Source organism: Struthio camelus, chromosome 2, assembly GCF_040807025.1.
Source record: "Struthio camelus isolate bStrCam1 chromosome 2, bStrCam1.hap1, whole genome shotgun sequence".
Taxonomy (NCBI): Eukaryota; Metazoa; Chordata; class Aves; order Struthioniformes; family Struthionidae; genus Struthio; species Struthio camelus.
In genome coordinates, this window is record NC_090943.1 from 168,138,726 (window position 1) to 168,158,336 (window position 19,611).

Consider the following 19,611-nt stretch of genomic DNA (forward strand, 5'->3'; position numbering starts at 1 on the left):
AGAGTCCATAATTTAAAACTAGTTTTAATATTTAGAATGTTAAAGCAGAATACAGAAGGGGACACGTTTGTGCTTTGCCATGACAGTGATCAGATCAACTACTTAATATCTTTAGCAAAACTTCTAATATCAGGCTGGAGGACCTTTTGCAGCTAGATATTTTTAAAACACAAAATAGAGATGGGATGTTTTCTACTATCTGCCGATGTAAAAAATATATAAAATATAAAACATGTTATGTAGAACAAATGCAGAATGGAAATTAAGCATCATATTGTAGTACTCAGCAAAACTCAGCAGAAATACATATTCTTAGAGCAATGTTCTCAATTTGGTATTTTCTAGCAGTCTGTGTATCGGCACATAGTGCATCAGTAAAAGAGAATATGACAGCAGAGTGGTATTTCTTACTACTGATAAGCCGGTACACCTTAGAGGTAAGTAAATACAATGCACCATATTTGGTACCAAATGCACCAAAAGCCACATATTAAACATAAACCATTAAAACATGGGAAAATTACTGCTGAGTCAAAAAAGTCAGAGGAACAAGAACATCAAAAAAAGGAAGTTTAAGCATATATTAAGAACTAGATTCACAATCTATTATTCAGACTTTTAGAGGTAAAACAGAAGTCTGAAGAAGAACAGGATTTTGTTCCTTTATACTGTGCAAAGCAGCTACCATGCACGCACACTGATTAAATACAGAGAAAATCTGATGCATCGCAGCACATACATGCAACTAAACACAGGGGGAACAACTTAATTACATGAAAAACAATCATAAAAGAACAAATCTTAAATTTTGCATGTAGTTTGAAAGTAATTTGGTGTTTGAGTTTTCCAATGATTTTCTTATTATCAATTTTTGGTGAATTATTTTATTTGATTTAACTGCAAAGAAAATATCGGAGATCTACTACAGTTTCTCTGAAAAAAACTGCAGAATAAGATCCTGTCTAATAAACTCCTTTCATTAACAATAAATGAAAGTTTACCAATAAGAAGCCAATAAATTTGGCTTTATTTCAAAGATTCTATTTCATCTTTTTTAAGGCAGAAATTTGGACTCCAAATATTTATACACGTTACATTCTTAAAAACTACGTATTCAGAACAATAAAAAAGCTCAGTTAGTGTCATCAAGATATGCTAATATCTTCCTCTTCGGAAATAACCCCCCACAGAATTATAGTTGCTTTATCATGTTTCAATTATACAGATGACCTCAAATCGGCATCTGCACGCAGATGTGTTCCTCAAAAGCTGAAACCAGAGGAAAAATATGGAGCACACAATTTTTTTTTGCATCTTTAAAGTCCTTCTTCATCGATATCCCAACATGAAAACAAAAGACATTCCTAATATTCCTTTACTTCCTACTTCCTCCCATAACTAAATTGTTTAAAGATGTGCCTTCATTCAACCTTAAAGATACAGCCCTACAAATACCAATAAATTTGAGGAGAGGCTTACTAGTGAAAAATCTTGTAAGTTTTCAATAGACAATTAAGTTACCTCATAAGCAAAAAAGGAAAAAAGAAGAAAGAAAGAAAAGAAACATCCTTAACAGAAAAGAAAGATCAACATTTCTCAGTCATTTCCATCACAAAATGTCATCAACAGCATCTGCTCAAACAGCCCTCTTTAACAGGTCAGTCACCCGTGCAGAGCCCAGCACAAGACGGATTCACATGCACTGACATGCTGCACTTGGACAAAGCCTGGCTTGATGTGCTATGTTAATTTAAAGGAAGAGAAAATGATTTTGATGGCTTTGGTGACCTTCACACAGAAGCAAAGGAGTTATTACCTACATCAAAAATATATCAATTTTTGCATGGAGTGCATGAAAATTGCTTTTTCCCCTCAACCCACAATTTTCATGTTTATATGTAATGTTCGTTAGAGGTAAGTCTCTGTGCAACAGTTAAGATGACCTTTGCCACATCTAGCGTTTTGGTATATGGTTTTGAAGTAAATCTCCTGATCATTCCCACTTACTTGGGCTTGTAGAGCAATTTTGGTGCATGCACACTGAACTCCATTTGGAGTAAACAAAACAAAATCAAAGGTGTCGGTCCCGGGGTGGAGAAAACATACTTCAGTCTCTAATGGGGGTGAACTGATATTAAAGCAATCAGATTTATTAGCCTAAAATTTGAGGCAGTAAAACAATAAAATCTTCAAGTAAATTTGAACATGTTGGACATATAGCTAATGGCTTTGTTAATATTATTATCTTCTAAAAACCCACCCTATTTTTATTTTCTTAGAAGAAAATAAAGACTCAAATTAACTTTCTATTTTATTTTTTTAATTTCTAAGTTACACCTCAAGGCAAAAGGATACATGATATTAAACGGCGCATTATTTCTGCTTCAGGCTAAGAGGGAAATCTTAGGTATGCAGTATTTGAAAATTTTTGTTTAAAGACAGTGGCACTCAAATGTTGCTTAGAGCGCAGAGTTCAGGACCAGGCACTTTGCTATACTTTAAATTTAGACTCACCTCTTCACAGCTGACTTTGCAAGGGGACTGTTTTGCCATAGGATAAAAATAATTAATGTTTTGCTGCTAGTGACTTATGTTAAATTATTTAGCTTTTTCCCTTCTTGGAAAGGCAGCAAAGTTTGGAAACATGAGATATCATCCAACTCCCTTATAATACACTAAATGGAAGTCAGCACAGCACAGGGGAGCACATTCTTTTAAAAGCACCTGCAGATTGTAGGACTTAGTGATTAGAGAAGAAAAAAGGTAATTGAGAAGCTACTAGATCCTCAATGAAGCAGCTCAGCAGAAGCTTTAAATTATTCCATGTTTATATTATTTGAGTTTTCGTAGTGAAAATATAATTTTTTTTTCCTGAAGTTTAGAGCTTTGAAGACGATACCTCTGTCAGAGCTTTGTTTCAATAATCCATAAGGACAAACAGACGGCAGCCTTTCACTATAAAAAGAACAATTGTCTTTCTGCTCTGTCCAGAAATCTTTCTAATTTCTACAATCCATATTGTGCATTTCCATGGTAACCAGCACAAGACCATCACTTTTTCCACCGTAACTGAAAAAACGCAACTTGCCTTTTCAACATCGCAGTCATTTCTGTCATAACAGAGCAAAATCTCTTACAGGCGTTTCCTCTCTCCTCTCAAATGTTAAGTAAATTGTCAATTTAACTTCATGAGCCACTTTCACAGTACACTCCACAAAAGAATCCCACACAATTTCATATTCGAATGAGTGAAATTTTACTAATGTAGCTCAACTTGCAGGTTTACAAACTGAAGCACCCAAAGACTGAGCTGCCGTAAAACTTTCTCCACGCTGTTCTCATCCAGCCCTTCTTGGCCCCCGCCGCTGTAATACTGCTTTGTGCAATGATCGCTGAACTGATCCCGATCACAAAAATATAGGCTTTTTTTTTTTTTTTTTTTTTTAAAAAGATGCATCAGCCCAACTAAGGTAGCTGCAAAATCTGTAGCTAGGAAACTCTTGAACAAGTTTATCCCTGAAGCCAGAAAGTCCTAAATTCCCTTTGAATTCTAAGGCAGTCTACAGATAGCTGGTAATATAATGTTATACGAGATGCAAAACAGTGCAAGATTTTAAGTTAAATTTCTCCTTTGCAGAAGAAATGCTTACTCGCAGCACCAACCCACCTACTGCTCTCTTCTGCAAGTACAGGAAAAATATTTAATGCTAAAAACTATCAAAACACTACAGTAACTTCTTTCTTACATGAGTGCTTTCTGTGTATGATACAGTAAGGAAATTTACCTCCCAGAATTTTTCAACCATATGCAACTTTAGCATAAAATAACTTTCTTGCTCACTCAACCCATTTGCTTGTTTTGTCAATCAAGGGGAAAACGATCCTCACCTTCATTGCCTGAACTGTATGAACTTGCTGTCTCCAGCTACAAAGAGGGAATAGCACAAGAACAGATAATAAAACAGCGTCCCAGAGCAGCGGAAAACAGACATGAACTGCCAATAGTGATTAGCAAATAACAGCCTATAGTTGTTAGTGGGTGCTAATTCCGTATTTTCTGGCTCAGTAAAACTGATCTTTTTTTCATTATTATTTCACCAAGTAGTGCAATGAGCACCTCTTCAAGACTTCATTACATTTGAAGATGACATTACACTTGAGGAGGACAACAGTAATATTTAATAATAGCAAACAGAGCCAATTAAGGGCTCCTTCCTGATGATGGTGAACTACCTAAACTAGTACTGAGAAGACAAACTTAGAATCAGGGAGAATACCAAAGAAGGGAGCAAATGAAGTGCAAAGAAATTCATAACCGTAGACTAGAGACTACTTAAGCACACTCCATTAGGCACCAAAATAAAGCACCTCAGCAAGGAAATACTGTAACAGGACATTTAACAGGCTGATGGGACAATTAGCCTGAATATTCCATTAATAAATTTATTCCTGTTTGCCTCATGTCTGTCTTAACTATTTATGCTGTAAAGATTTGGGGCCTGAACTCTCTCTCCTGTTGCTATTTGTATAGCAACTGATACAACCGATACTAGGTAAGGTCTTATTTTTTTCACAGCGCATAAGAGCCACAAGAAAAACAAATTATATCAGTCAAATTGTGAAGCAAGTTAGATAGTTTAAAAGGCAGCTGGACGAACAGAAAGCTCCTTATCTCCAGTAATCACTAAGGCTGATACTTAAAGAAAATTCTGTAAGGACAAATCCTAAATAATTGAAAATATATATTTTAAGTAACAAGATGACGAATTTACGGACAACACGGAAAGTATTTGCAGTCAAAAGAAAAAAAGAATCTTCATTTCCTCAGATTATCAATGCAACCAAAATAAAAACCATCATCTCCAAACTGTAAAGACTCAAACAACTCCTTAAAAGTGAAGTCACTTTGGAAAAATATTCTGAATCATTAAATGCAACAAAGGCAACCAAGCAACCTACAAATGCTCGTACTGTAAAACCCTGGAGAACATCTATCATCATTATCAGTAATACAACTATCCTAATACAGTCCTCTAGGCTACTTTCTTTTTCAGAAGACCTGTCAAGACTACATTTAAGCTCAAAACCAGATCTTTCTAATAATGACATTTCTTGTCTATAAGGTATATAAGCGTAGAAATACTCTTAAGTGGATACAATCTAGCTATGAAATTGAAGCATTTCATTTAAATAGAAAAGCAATAAACTAATTATGAACTAGACAATGGTCCTGTATACCAATATTAAAATTATTCAAGATCACTGCTTTCAGAAACATGCTTTTACTTCTCTGCAACTGCCCCAGAGAAGGGAAGGAGAGACCCAAGGCACAGTGTGGCTTCTCTGGCAGCATGTTATTAATTAGTTTCCTTGGTGAGTTCATGAATTTAAATATCCTTGTATCTGTCGTTAGGTTGCCTATACACTGAATGAACACTAACATTTTTACGTAATGAAGAACTCATTACAGATTCCTTCATTTACATTGCAAAACATTATCCTAACCTAATACAAGCTTTTTAAAGACTGCTTCCACTAACAAGTTACCATTTATAATGCAATCCAAAAAGAGTTAATTTATCCCGTTTAGTATAGGGGAGCCACAGGATTTCAGAAATTAAGCTATGATGCCTGGGAAGGAAAATTTGTTAGCATAATGTGAGCACCCTGCTCATCTCTCTCAATGAACAGGTGAGAGAGACCTTAACACTGAAGCTCCTTAAGGCTGGCTGTACCAAGCAGATATAGCGCTTCCTCCTGTCTTGCCCAGTGCAACAACCTTAAAATCAAATCAAATCCACGCGCTATCTTTCCTGATCAGAGAAGCAAGAATGTATGTAGCAGGAACGTGTGAGCCACTCAGCTCAGGGATGGTAGATACAAAACTTCATTAGCATTTGCAGCCATCAGATCTCTTGAAGGGAACTCTTAAATCCCAGGCAAGCGCCTTCAAGATGTAAACCTGGACGTCTTAGTCTTAATTAACGAAATGCAAGGGTCTTTAGAACACCTACCTGCCTGTTCAAAAGTGCCTGCAAAGGGATTATTTCCAAAGATAACAAGCTGAGGCAACCCAGACAGTGACCAGAACCCTAAATGCCATGCGTTAATGGAACGCATTTTCTTCTGCAGCTCCATCCAGCAAATTATTAGGCTCTATCTGCATAAACACAACTCTCAGCATGGCAGCCTATCCAACATGGACAGAATAACATGTTCCTCACATCACAGCTAAACGTTATACAAAAGGTCAATATTTGTGCTATCATTACTGTTGTTGAGACTCCCACCTGTATCGCTGCAAATTTTACCATGAAAAAGGAGAGTCTATTACAGATAAAAGCTTAATATAACTCTAGTTCTTCTGGATATTACATACAATTTTTAAAGTAGTCTGAAATGCTAACCAATTCCATTATCTTCATCAAACTCAATGACATTTCAATATTTGTAGTTGGTGACATTAGATAAAATATGTGTCCTAGAATTCAAAAAAACGTTCATAATGACCACATTCAAATTGGGTCATAGCACTATAATCTAGCTTTACAGATTCACAAAACACACACAAAGTTAGCATTCTGAGAGAGATCATGTGTAGTGGAGGATTTTAATTTCAGGGATCACTATCTAAGAGGAGTATATTTCTTGATGCTAATACTTTCAAAGATGCAATTAAAAAAATTTGCAACAGAGTGAAAACAACATAAAAAAGCAACAGAAGTTTTCATTCCCCACATCCCAGCACAACAAGAATCTGATACAGATGGCCGGTAACAGAAGTTCCCTTAACTTTCCTTGTACCACATTTTTTCACATCCACTTCTCTCCAGTAACAGACTGTTACATTAGAGTTAGGAATCAAATCTGAGCAAACGCTTGTGAAATAAAGATCTCAGTATACTTCATGAAGTCTGTATTTACAGAAGGGTAAAATTGTCTTCTCAAATCACAATGCTATCACGACTGATCCAAAACAAGGAAAAACAAGGTATAAAAGAGGTATATACCCTTCTCACGACTACCCACTTGCCTTTTCCAAGCTAAAGTTTTCACAGTCCGATACATACCGCTAACCTGACTTACCTTGCATCTGCCCAGATGAACACACACGGACACTGATTTACTGACACTTAGCAATTTGTTTATCTGAACTGCTATACAACTACGTGTCTGTATCAATTTTAACAATAGGGCTTGAATTTTGCTGTCAGTTAAGCATCTTCGAGAATTTCAGCATTACTCCTTGAGGTGGTCCACATATATAATTCCAACTCTGAGGTTCTTGCATGCAAAGACTAAAAATCCTTCTTAGTCACTCTGAATAAATGGTAGATGTCAGACACACCTAACAGTTTCAAAAAGCACTGCTGTCATTCAGTCATGATCCTTCTCAGCCACAAAACCTATAGTTACAAAGTTTTGGATAGGAAAGACCAAAATTGCATAGAATTAGAACGGAAGGACAAGTTAAGTCAGTTAAATCCAGTTTCAGACCGGACAGGAAAAGAGATTTCTCATTCTGAGAAAAAAAAAAAAAAAAAAAAAATAGAAGTGATGAGACCTGCTGTGACAGACTGAGAAACGACTGTGTTATTTTTTTATATGAATATTATGCACAGTTATTTCCCTAAACTATACTGCTGTCTGCCTGAGCACAGAGATAGGGCAAAGGAGACTGAAAGCCAATAATTTGAAAACCAGAAAAGATAATAAGAGAATGGCCGGCCTAAGTTTAAAAAAAAAAAAAAAAAAAAAAAAATCAAGAAACGAAACGTTTTTCAGGTACAACGAGTAAAGTCAGCAAGCACACGGACAGGGAAGAGACCCAGCTGATTCACCTGATGAGCTCTGCCAGGATACCTTTGACAGAGTTCTTCTCTGAGGGCTTTTAAATGCCCTCTCCAAGCCACAAGAGAGAAGGTCTTTATATAGATAAATAAACAGTTAACATATTCACATGCCCAATCTGAAGAAAAGCAACAGGACACAAATGATGTTTTTAGCACACCTAGGGCAGTAAGGCTAAAGGGTGACTTCGAGAGACTGCAGAAGGCCTTTGTGAGACTTAATGTCAAATAAAATTCAGTATAAATTTTTGGGGAAAAAAACAATCCTAACCTCACACGTGAAATGATGGGCGTTCAGTGGCTAATCACCAGTCAGGAGCAAGATCTTCGAGGTTTGGTTCACAGTCACACAAAACTACCGACTCGATGTTCAGCAATGGCCAAAAAAGTAAATTGTACACTGTGCACTGTTATAAGGAAAGGAACAGAGAACAAAACAAGGAATATCTTTAGGTCATTGCTGAAATCTATAGGTCATCCACCTCTCCAGCATACAGCCTCTCTCGAGGGTACAGAACGGGACAAAAAGATTCAAAAGGAACAACAGGGCTGATCAAATGTAAGGAACTGCTAGTTAGGACCCTTCAGCCCGTAAACAAGACAACTGCACAGGTAATATGAGGAGATGTATAAAATCATGAGGGAAGGTACGAGCTGTAGAGGATGGGTAGTTAGCTGTTTGTTGCAACACAAGAACTAGGGGATATCAGAAGGAAACTATTAGGCTCAAAGCTGATAAAAGTAGTAATTTTGTAAATTCTTGTCTCAGGATGTTGTGCAAGCCTAAGGGAGACTGGAAACTTTTATGAAAGAGAAAGCCATGGAGAACGACTAACTACAGAGAAACTACTGAGCTGACAACAGCTCGAGTCCACACGCATTAAAGGAAAGTAGCACGTACTCTCACGATTTTCCCTGTATTCTCCCCTGGGTGTCTGCTCTTAGCCACTATTACAGCCAGGATATTGGACTAGATGGACATTTGTACAGTCACTCATGTGTTTTTGCTTCCTTTAATCTAGAAGAACATCTACCAGTTTTCTTTACCAGGTAGTATACATCAGCACCCAAGAATTACATCAGCAGTTCTGACTGATGACTTAATTTACCTCCCAATTGAATAACTATCATCAGAAACATCTGTAATTCATCCTTTTTGTGCTATGTTCCAACTACAAACAGTGTAAAAGGAAGCAATTTCAGCATCAAATGAAGAGAGATCAAAGTAACAGACACCCTACTAAGGGCAATATTTTAAAAGATGAAAGTATTCTGATCATTATTGTAAATCTGGTCTTTACAGAAAAAGGTACCATAGCTACCATATAATTGAAAGTCATGACGCAGCAGCCATTGCCTTTTCCAGCTGTTCATATTAGGATCTTACCTACTTCTTTAGAAAGTAGTAGATACTTGTGAAATACTTGTGAAATTTAAAAACTATGTGGAAAAATTGCACAAATAACTAAAAAAGGCAATGTATGCAGCATTTTAATTAATACTTTCCAAGTACACAAAGTACGTATCAGCCAATGATACCAGCAATCAAATCTGCTTCCCCTCATTCTGGTAATTCCTTGCACAGATTTGTGATGTATGCAATTACTGAATCATTTCCTATCAAGGGCATTTCTCAAACTCTCAGTTTCTTCATGTCTGTATTTTCATAACAATAACAAGGCATCTTCTTTTCTCCTTTCCACCCCTTCCTCGAAAAAGTTCTAACCATCAAGTTCAGGAAAAAAGTTTTTTTTAAAAAATAACATAACTTAAATCTATGGTTTTTGATTAAATTTAGAAAAAAAAATCTTCATGCTTCACAGCCTGACTCTAGCTTTCCCTCTCACCTTTTCCACTGTATCTTCTTTAAAAGGCTATAGCATACTGACAACTGAGAAATTGAGTCCTTCTAAATAAAGTTTAGTGCAGCAAAACTGTGGGTATTGCGCAGTTAAGCTCTAAAATATTTTGATAATTTATGTATTTTACACCAGGGAAGTTTAACAATTAAGGAGTCTTCTGATCTTTACCAACAATTAATATAATTTCAGCCTAAATGAATTTGCAAGATAATTCACAGAACGTGGTCCTCTTCCCTTTGAATAAGTTATGCACATAATTTTTTTCTATTTTTACATACTACATTTGTTTGCATTTTAAAAACTACTGATATCAATTATGTATACCTGAATAATCCTGGGAAAGAGTCCAAATTATAATTATGGTATGTTTTTATTTATTAAAATATAGGAATATCTTGTTTTCTCCAGTTAATTCAATGAGTGTAACTAAACCTGGCAGTTGAAAAAAAAATGAAGATCTAAAATATAAAGGGTACAATAAATATTCTAAGATTTTGGGGGGGGGGGGGGGGGGGGAGGAGGGGCATGTCTAGATGATGAGGCCAGTCTCTTCTCCGTGGTGCCCAGCAACAGGACAAGAGGCAACGGGCACAAACTGCAACACAGGCAGTTCCATCTGAACCTGAGGGAAAACCTCTTTCCTGTGAGGGTGACAGAGCACTGGCACAGGTTGCCCAGAGAGGTAGTGGAGTCTCCTTCCCTGGAGATATTCCAAACCCGTCCGGATGCGATCCTGGGCAATATCCTCTAGAGGACCCTGCTTGGGCAGGGAGGTTGGACGAGATGATCTCCAGAGGTCCCTTCCAACATCAACCATTCTGTGACCATTTTGTGTTCTAACAAAGAAGAAATCCGTAGCACAAGTATCTGATACTTGTAATTCTGGGTAAATCTGGTAAAAGCAAGTATTGTTCTTGTTTTGATTCAAAAGAAATTATGAGTTTAACCACATGAAACTTTTTATATATTATAAATATTAAGGGGATTACGCCCTGTGTTTCAGTGTGTCACTTCTGGCAAAATGCTGGAAGCCAGCCATGATTAAGAATTCTACAATATTAGATCATTGAATAATTAACGTAATATTCATTTCTCTTTGATGTCGATTGATGTTTGCAAGCTTTATTTTTCTTTGCTTTCATGAGATAGAGATATAACAAAGAGACACTCTAAAAACGATCCCTCAAGAAAGATTTAAAAATATATCAGGGTAACGTCTCAGGATGAGAAAGCCTGGCCAAACTCTCTTGTCCAAAGCTGTCACAAGAATTCAGTCTTCCATCCATACATCTCACTGAAGAGCTATGTCTTTACATCACAAGATACAAATATGAAAACATACAGCCACTTTACACACCATATTTAAAACAGAACAGCCTGACAACTGGACATAGATGCTTCTCAGAAGTAAATACAATACTCCTAAGCAAGGAGAAATTCAAAAACTCACCATCATTGAGATCTTGCAGAAGATTTTCTTGGCAGGAGAAGTCCAGCTTCACTTTAATGTTTACAGTAAATGTTGCAATTTTGCCAGGTTTTAGAGGAAACTGGGAGAGAGTATCTTCTAGATTCCAACTCAAGAAGTCACCATACAGCTTCTCTATATTAAAAAAAAAGTACATATTTCATGAGCACAACTGTGTTAAGAATGTTTAATTTTATTACTGTTACACCAATCATTAACTGATTTGTCATTTTCTGTTTAAATTCTAGAGTATTTAGAGTTAACGCATTAAAAACGAATATATCACTAGCAAGACATCAGAGACGTTACTGACATTTGCCTGAAAACACGTTGATCACAAAGCTCAAAATATCAATTTATCTCAAGAACGCTACCAGAAAAAAATATTTGACAATAGGTAGCATGAAATATACACTCTGAATACTCAAGAATATAGCCTTACAGCAAACTAAATGTTCGTATAATTTTAAATGATACAGTCTCCCGATCAGGAAATGGCACATGCATGCAAATGCCATCTCAGCAAAACATTACACCGAAATAAGTCAGTTATAATTCTGACGTAGCTGTAACATCATTATGTAGTTACTTACTGAGCATAGGAGAAAACTAGGAAAACTACTCCCTTTCAGGTTTCATTAAAATAAAGTTCTTTCTCAAAACTGAGATGCAGAAGGATGTATACTAGACCCAAATATTAAGGATTCTGCCAGACGGGATTAGCTGCATTAAAAGATATTTGTGTCATAAATTATTTATCATTGTTCTATGTGAGAAATGGCATCTGTCATTATGAGTTCCTCTCTCCTACATCTAAAGTGCCAAAAAGTACAATGAGGGAAAAATCCACTATTAATTGTTCATGAATAGATTGAGATACTTTCGCCAGTTACTCAATTTCCTTAGTACTCCAATAAGATCAAAAACTCTAGTTAGAAGTAAAGAAGAGCAGAGAATGATAAGTCTATTTCAGGAAAAAAAGAACGTTGAGGCAGTTATGTGCTATTCCAAACTTGAAGTACGTCAAAAACTAAAGTAGCAGGCATTTAAGTACCTTCAGTAAAAGCAATCACTGATATTCTATTAATTTCATGTAAGAGAAAGAAAAAAACCTTTAGAATGACAAAACCAGTTGTTCAATGCTAGAATGATACAGTAACACAGTAACTTTTTCCTGAATTATTACTTCAGATGCTTAATAGACACAAGTAATATATGCTAATATCTTATTTCTTTAATGCGCTTCGTGAATGGTCCTGGGCAAAAAATCACTTAATCTCTCAGTCCTTCACTTCTAATCCACAAATTCATTAATATTTTCAAGACTGTACAACCGTAAGCACTCCAGAAGTCTATTAATCCATGAAATAAATGTGGTGTTTCGACTGGGAGCATCCTAAAAGATATTTATTAATTCATAACGATACACATTGTTGCAAAGTATGCTAAACGATTCTTCCAAAGGCTCATTTAATCACAATTTGAGCATTGCTTTGCATAAAACGGCAATGACAAAGTCCCAGATCTCATCTCTACTTCATACCAGCCTATCGTGTTGTGCATTGGCGTTTCTGACCCTTTCAAAAAACTTCATCTAAGACCTGTGCGTAAGAAAACGGGGTAGGAAGATTGTCTGAACAACATAAACTTGAATTAAGGATCTTTCAAAGAAAATAATTAGTATTCCAGTTCAAAATTTGTTAATTTGCCCAGAAACAACGGCATTTACAAAAAGAAAAACAACTGAGCAATTTTCCATTTAATTTCTATTAAATGATAACTCTATTTCCTGAGGTATATCTTTCTTGTTGCCTTGTTACTCTGCACTTCAAATCAATATAAAGGATTTCTCTGTAAGCATGAAGATGAGATAAAAATAAAATTTTCTGCTAATAATTCTGTTTCAGTAAAGTCACCTCTACCCTCCCCTACTGACTTCGCTGTGACCATACCATTCTGATTTTCTTTTATTTTCAAAAAAAGAAGAAGGTGGTTTACCAAGTACAGCAATCTCTATCCCTTTTTCCTGATGAATAAAGATACAGTATGCTACAGAGATTATTTTTCCTCAGTGTAAGCAAAGAGGAATGACATTCGACAAACACTGGAGTTTAACTCCAGTTTGAGGAACAAATCGTTTCCAAAATGTAATTTCACCAAGTGGGAGATTTATTTGAAAGCACCACGAGTGAAAAGACTGCCTGAGAACAACAAATGTCACGTAACAGCTTACTCACAATCTAACTTCAGGTTCACTCTTAACAGATTTTAGGGTCTGTAAAACAATTCCACATCAACTCCTCGCACAAAGCAACTCCACAGAATCACAGATCTTTTGAGATCACAAGAGCCATCCCTTAATTATTCTCAAACTTACGATCCCAGGTAGATCTCTCTTTTTGCTGTGTCTTTTTTGAAATGATTCCTTTTCCTAATTATCTCCCTTTCAAAAGATGCACAAATGGTATATCCCAATGCAGATTACAAAGGTGCAGAATTTATGGACTACTAAGAATTTAATTTCCTCCTTGTCTTCATAAGATGCCTTACAGAACAACAGAGTAGACAAAGGCACTTCTTTAATAACTGTGTTGACGTTTAACAGCATTAAGTTGCTTTGCAAGTTAAATTCACCACTTGGTCAGATCCATTTCCAGACATTTCTTGACTAGATTTCAAATTCATTTAGGAAAGTAGTAATGTCAATGGCAAGGAACTCAAAAGGACCTCACAAAACCAAGCAAGTAAGTAAGAAGATGGACTTCAATATATATATAAATGTAAAGCAATGCAGCTAAGGAAAAAAAAATCTGAGTTACGCCTAAATTATGCTGAACGTGGAAGCGGCAGTTACAGCTCCAGAAAGAAACCCTGGAGTCACCACTGACAGTCCTCTAGATTCACCAGCATAGCATGCAGCAGCAGTCGAAAAAAAAGCCCAGCAAAACATTGGTCATCATTAGGAAAGGCACCGAGAACAAGACAAAGCAGATCACTCTGCCACTGTATGAAAACTTGGTGCACTCATGTCGTAAGCGGTGTTGGCAGTTCTGGTCTCTGCACCGCAAGGAGGGCGTAGCATACTGGAGTTAGAGACCGTCCAGAGAAGGGTAATAAAAATGATCAAAGGGGTGGAACAGCTGTCATGTGAGAAGAGATTAAAACATGCTGGGACCCTTCAGTCTGGAGAGAAGGCTGAGCAGGGGAAGATGGCGCAGGTCTACAAAATCACAAGGTGGCACATAAGCTGAATGCAGAACTGTTATCCACTAAATCCCATGGTATGAGAACTGGGAGCACTTTATGAAAACAGCAGATTAGATTAAAACAGAGACAGTACTTCTCTATCCAGTTGGTAGCGTACTTCTGGAAACTTGCTACAGGAGGCAGAGGTAGGCAGTATCAACAGCTTCAAAACAAGATTAGACAAACCCAGGGGCAAGTCCACCAAGGACCAATTCTAGTAAAAATGAAATGTTGTATTTGCACTAAAGAGCATCTAGAACCTTTCTAGCAAATGTGGAGCAAGCATATTAAGATCACAGGGTTAAAAACACTCATTTTTCATCTACTTACAGGCACTGAACTATTACTACTGCTAATTTTCCTTGCAATTAGGGAAAATTAAGACTCTTTCAAACTTAGGAGATAATCCAGAATCCACATATTTCTATTTAAGAGGTCCAAGCCCAAATAATATTTTGGGCTTGGATCTCATAGATAGAAATGGACTTGCAGGACCTGCTATACTCTTTCCCCGGTAAATGGATCTTGTTGAGCCTCGTCCAGACAATTAGCGCATCTCCTTAATGGGAGATAAAACCTGCTCAAAAAAACCCAGCCATCTAGCATTCATCCTATGAGTGGATCGTGAAGAACTGTGTCAATCAGCGTGGGCAAAAAGGAAGAATCAGCTGAGAAAACCTGATCGCAAAACCGCGGCAGGATTATCAACACTCCTTTTTGTCATACCGTGGCAGGGTCCTTTGCACTAACCGGAGGAAAGCCTGCACGCGCTCAGAACTCCACATCAAACATAGCCCAACACCAACTCGAAAGACTGCTTTTTGTTGATAACAAAGGCAAACAGATTTATACCAGGATATTCACAGTCCTTAAAAATCAGTTACCGAGACCTGGGAGTGAATCTCTCACTCATGGTCTGGGCATGGTTAAGCAGCTGAGACTGCAAGCAGATGTGTTCAAAGACCACAGAAAGAATACAGCTAGACAGGTGAATTAATTTCTCTCTGTTTAAATTCCAGAGGTCAATCGCTTCTAAGAAAGATCAATGAGGTTTCGCTTCATCATCCAAGTTAATTCAGTGCTGACGCTCACTTCCAGAGCCTTAACAACCCGCAAGCCTGGCAAGAACGCCTGGCGCACTCTTCTCAAGTTTGAGAACATCGCTCTGAAATTTGGCCCTAGGCGGATCAAATACCTGGGCTGTCAAAGCTTTTAGCGTGGAAAAATCAAAGAACCGCAGCCAAAGAAAACAGAACAGGAAAAAGAGTTTGAAGACCTGATCCTCAGAGGATCTCATACACAAGAAGACATCAAAAACCAACGCCAGAGAAGTGGGCTACCTCAAGAAAAGTTACTGACTAGCCAGCATCTGAAGCACAGAGCAATGAAGGAGGAGGTCAGGTCATTGCACAGCAACAGTAATCCCTACCCAGTATACTACAACAAAAAGTGAGAATAGTTGCCATTTACAGCATTCATCTTGGCTCTAAATTTGTGGCCCCAGAAGCAGAAGGTAAGGAAACAGGAGTCAGGCAGGCACGCGTGCAACAGCTGCACAAGACTCATGAGGGACTGTCCACTCTAAAATAATCAAAGTAAATCGGATGAAACCAAGGATGATTGCAAGCACCCTCTATTTGGCCAAAACTGGGCAACAACTTCTCATGGGCTCCCAAGGCGATGAGGAGGCTGTGGCCACGGCAGAGGAAGACACATAACAGATTTCAAGAACACCTTGAATAATTTAAATCACAGTCACATTTCAGCTGAGAAGCGGTAACGAACATCTGAGAGACAACTTCCTAACGTACTACAGACAGTTCATCAGCAAGCGTCTGCTTATGCTCTTAACTCGATATATAATATCATCTTGACAGATAACATCAAGTTAACGGTTTGTACTACTATTAGAGATGGTTTAAACCAGTGTCCACATCTTCCCACACATGTAGTATTTTCAGCCTACAGAATACGTTCACTGACCAAACTGAGTTGCTGACATTTCAAATTTCTCATTCACCATTATTCACCAGAACCTCGTTTTCTTGCACTGTACGGTGAGCCCATCTTTGTAAGTTTTTGTCATTTTTCAGTAATCATTAACACTAAAACAAAAGACAAAGTCCATTTAAAAAAAAAAAAAAATCCTTTGCAGCACCTATACACAATTACGTAACATAATTATTACATGGTTAACGGGGACCGTTGGTTCTTTTACCATGGATAGTCTTTCTCAGCACTTTATGTGATGCCCACACCACACAATCATGTAACAAGTCAGACTTAATTACAGTTTTTTTTCCCCACACTAACATGCCTCATTCTGAGCTTCTAGACCCAAGTATTGCAGTTCATCTTACCTCTGTGAGCAACTCAAGGAAACGAATACATTTAAAAAAAAAATCAGTGTTTGCAGGGCCACCCCATTACTTGCAACGTCTCTACTTAACAATGTTATCTTACTGAATGAATATAATTCTGTAATGTCCATTAAAAACAGAGCAAAGGTCCATCCTTTTGGGGTAGAAAGTACAACAACTGTTTCTTCAATATATAAACAGTAACATTCTACAGAATATTGCCTATCAGGCTACACATTTCTGTTCTTGGAAAAAACATATTTTGTTGCTACTGAATAATGAATTAATATTTGATCACACATATGTTTAACTTTGAAAGCAAATCGATCACTGAAAAACGTCCTGCAGGACTTAACAACAGGAGGTTAGCGCAATACTGTCATGCACCTATTTCTCCTTAAAAGTTGGTCATAATATGGTAACGCAATTTTAAAATAACTTCACCAAATTTGCAGATGACAGCAAACTGGGATGAGAGGTAGGTAACACCCAAAGGTAAAACCAGGAGAGACCCTGCACAGGCTGGAAGACTGGGCTAACAAGAACTGCATAAAGATAAATGTAAAGTCTTGCAACCGAGACAGAATTATCAGCAATACAGGCTGGGGCCTGACTTTGCATATTGCTCCCTGAGCGAGACAGAAGTAGGCTCATTTACTTCCACTTTCTCATCTACACATTAGTGTTAATGATAATTTATTTAATTAACTAATCATCATATTTAGGCATAAGGAGAAAACAATTTAGATCCAAGATTCCTGCTTTTAACTATTTATTGTTTTAGGATGTTTTTTTAAGTGACATTAAAATGAAATCTAGATTTACAAAAAGCTGGTGACCGTTTCAGACATAAATGTTTCTATACTTTCTTTCATTTTCTTTCTGTATTTTCTTACATCTTCTGTCATTCCCATGTTTCTGCAATATAATCAAATGGAATGACTCCAGCTTCTTAACAGTAATTACGATATTATGTGAAATTGTTCCAATTTAAGCATATAGCAAGTAGACCCCCATTTATCAAAGAAAGAGAGATTATTATTTCTAAATATATGTATCAGCCTACATACCCTTAGTGTTGACTGTTTTTGCTGTGACCTCTAGTTTCTCCAAAGGTTCTGTTCCAATATTTTCTAACTTAATGATAAGCTGTTGGGTCTCTCCATTGTAAAGCTGGACAGACACATTCGTGGTGATTTCATCCCCTGAAGACGGCTGAAGCGTATGAGCAGACCTGCAGACAGTGATAAATATGTAAATCAAATATTATGAAAAACATGTTAAAAACTTGTTCAAGTTACTATATTCCATCAACCATTCTTTGAAGATTCACAAGCTACTGCTCTACAATCTTGCAAGATACCATCTTCCATTCTAATTTTAGCTAGGACCATTTCTAGAGCTATCAAGGAAAAAGGTTAATATGTTATGCATAAGTTAATTCAGATTTCAAACAATATAAAATATGTATTTCTAACTGCGAAAGCTTATTAAAAAATTGCTGCCAAAACCATAATAAATTTAATTAAGCAGGCTATTTAAATATTTAAATGAATTTATTTAAATGAATGTCATGAGTTTGATTTTAAAATAACAAATGTGTCAAATTAGTCAGTTTTTGAAATAACAGATACGCACAGGCCTATGACAGCACACGGATAAAGGAGAAACGAGCAATAACCTTGAACTTTGCCAGGAAGAAGTAATATAGGAGTTTGGAGAGTGCAGTTTTAGAGGACAGCTGAGGACATAAGCCTTATAGGAGTGGATCCTGGAAGAAAATCACTGAGTGAAAGGTGAAACAGTGAATATAAATGAACTATTTAAGGAACGTGAAGGAGGGAAGAAGGATTGCAGAACAAGACAGATGGGCAGAGGTTCAACTTCTGACCGTATTTGTCATGCATACGCAACACGGCTAGACAGGATCAAGGATACAAGGGCAAAAGCTACGAAGATCAATGACTGATAAATTTGTTGTTAAACCCCTGTTCAGTAACTTCTCTTGACAGGTATTTTTGCTATCTGTCCTTCTTAGCCTACTACAAGATAAGCACCCTCCACAAACAAATATCACAGCACACTCTTAGTCTTTCAGAATGCATCTTTGACAACAAATAAATAAAACATGCCTTTTTGGACCATTTAAACCTTGCTGTTGTATATCCTTGTCATTATGACACTGAAATACGGGCATTTGGAGTGGCAATGGGAGAGGAAAGAGGGGATTTCTTTTTTCCTCCCCATACCTAGACAAAAATTTCAAGGAATTGTATACTAACAGAAGAAAAGAATGGCTACCTTGAATGTATCAACGTATATGTGAAACCTGAGTCCAAGCTAATTAAGGTTACACACCCTTTGCTGTAATAGAGCTTCTTCCACTGAGCACCGTCTCACCTCTCATCTGTCCAAGTACTGTAACTCCACAGCTGCGTAACACAGTATTGCCTTTCCTAGCTAGGAGCCACAAGCTTCGTTCTGAATTTGCAAGGCCTCGACACTGAGGCTTCTCAGGCTCCCTTTGTCTGAACTGGTCTTGCCCTGCCTCCAGCTTGGTTTGGACCTAGCTTACCTGTAGCAGTGATTTTTCTTCTGACCAGCTGGCTACACCTAATTAGTTTTACTCTTCTTCATCTTTGCACGGAGCAACTATAGTTTAACGCAGACAGTAGTAACAAGTAGCATGAGATATTTATAATCCCATGTAGAATTATATATTTATAACATAATGATGTAATGAAGAGAAATACAGGCCTCAAGACAAAGGCCTTGAGAAGTGGAGAGCAGGATGAGGCAGAAATGAGTACTGGCACGGGATGACA

The 19,611-nt window shown here is 37.1% G+C and overlaps 1 protein-coding gene across 4 annotated transcripts in view; it reads right to left on the reverse strand.

The window, feature by feature from the left end:
• The window catches only part of TRAPPC9 (trafficking protein particle complex subunit 9), a 483,858-nt gene that overhangs the window by 380,942 nt on the left and 83,305 nt on the right, over positions 1 to 19,611 (reverse strand). For all 4 annotated transcript variants that reach the window (XM_068933393.1, XM_068933395.1, XM_068933394.1 and 1 more), the window contains 2 exons: positions 17,857 to 18,020; positions 11,163 to 11,315 (listed from right to left, as the gene is read on the reverse strand). In XM_068933393.1, the coding sequence (XP_068789494.1) occupies positions 11,163 to 11,315; positions 17,857 to 18,020 (317 nt within the window). The remainder of the gene's footprint in view (positions 1 to 11,162; positions 11,316 to 17,856; positions 18,021 to 19,611) is intronic.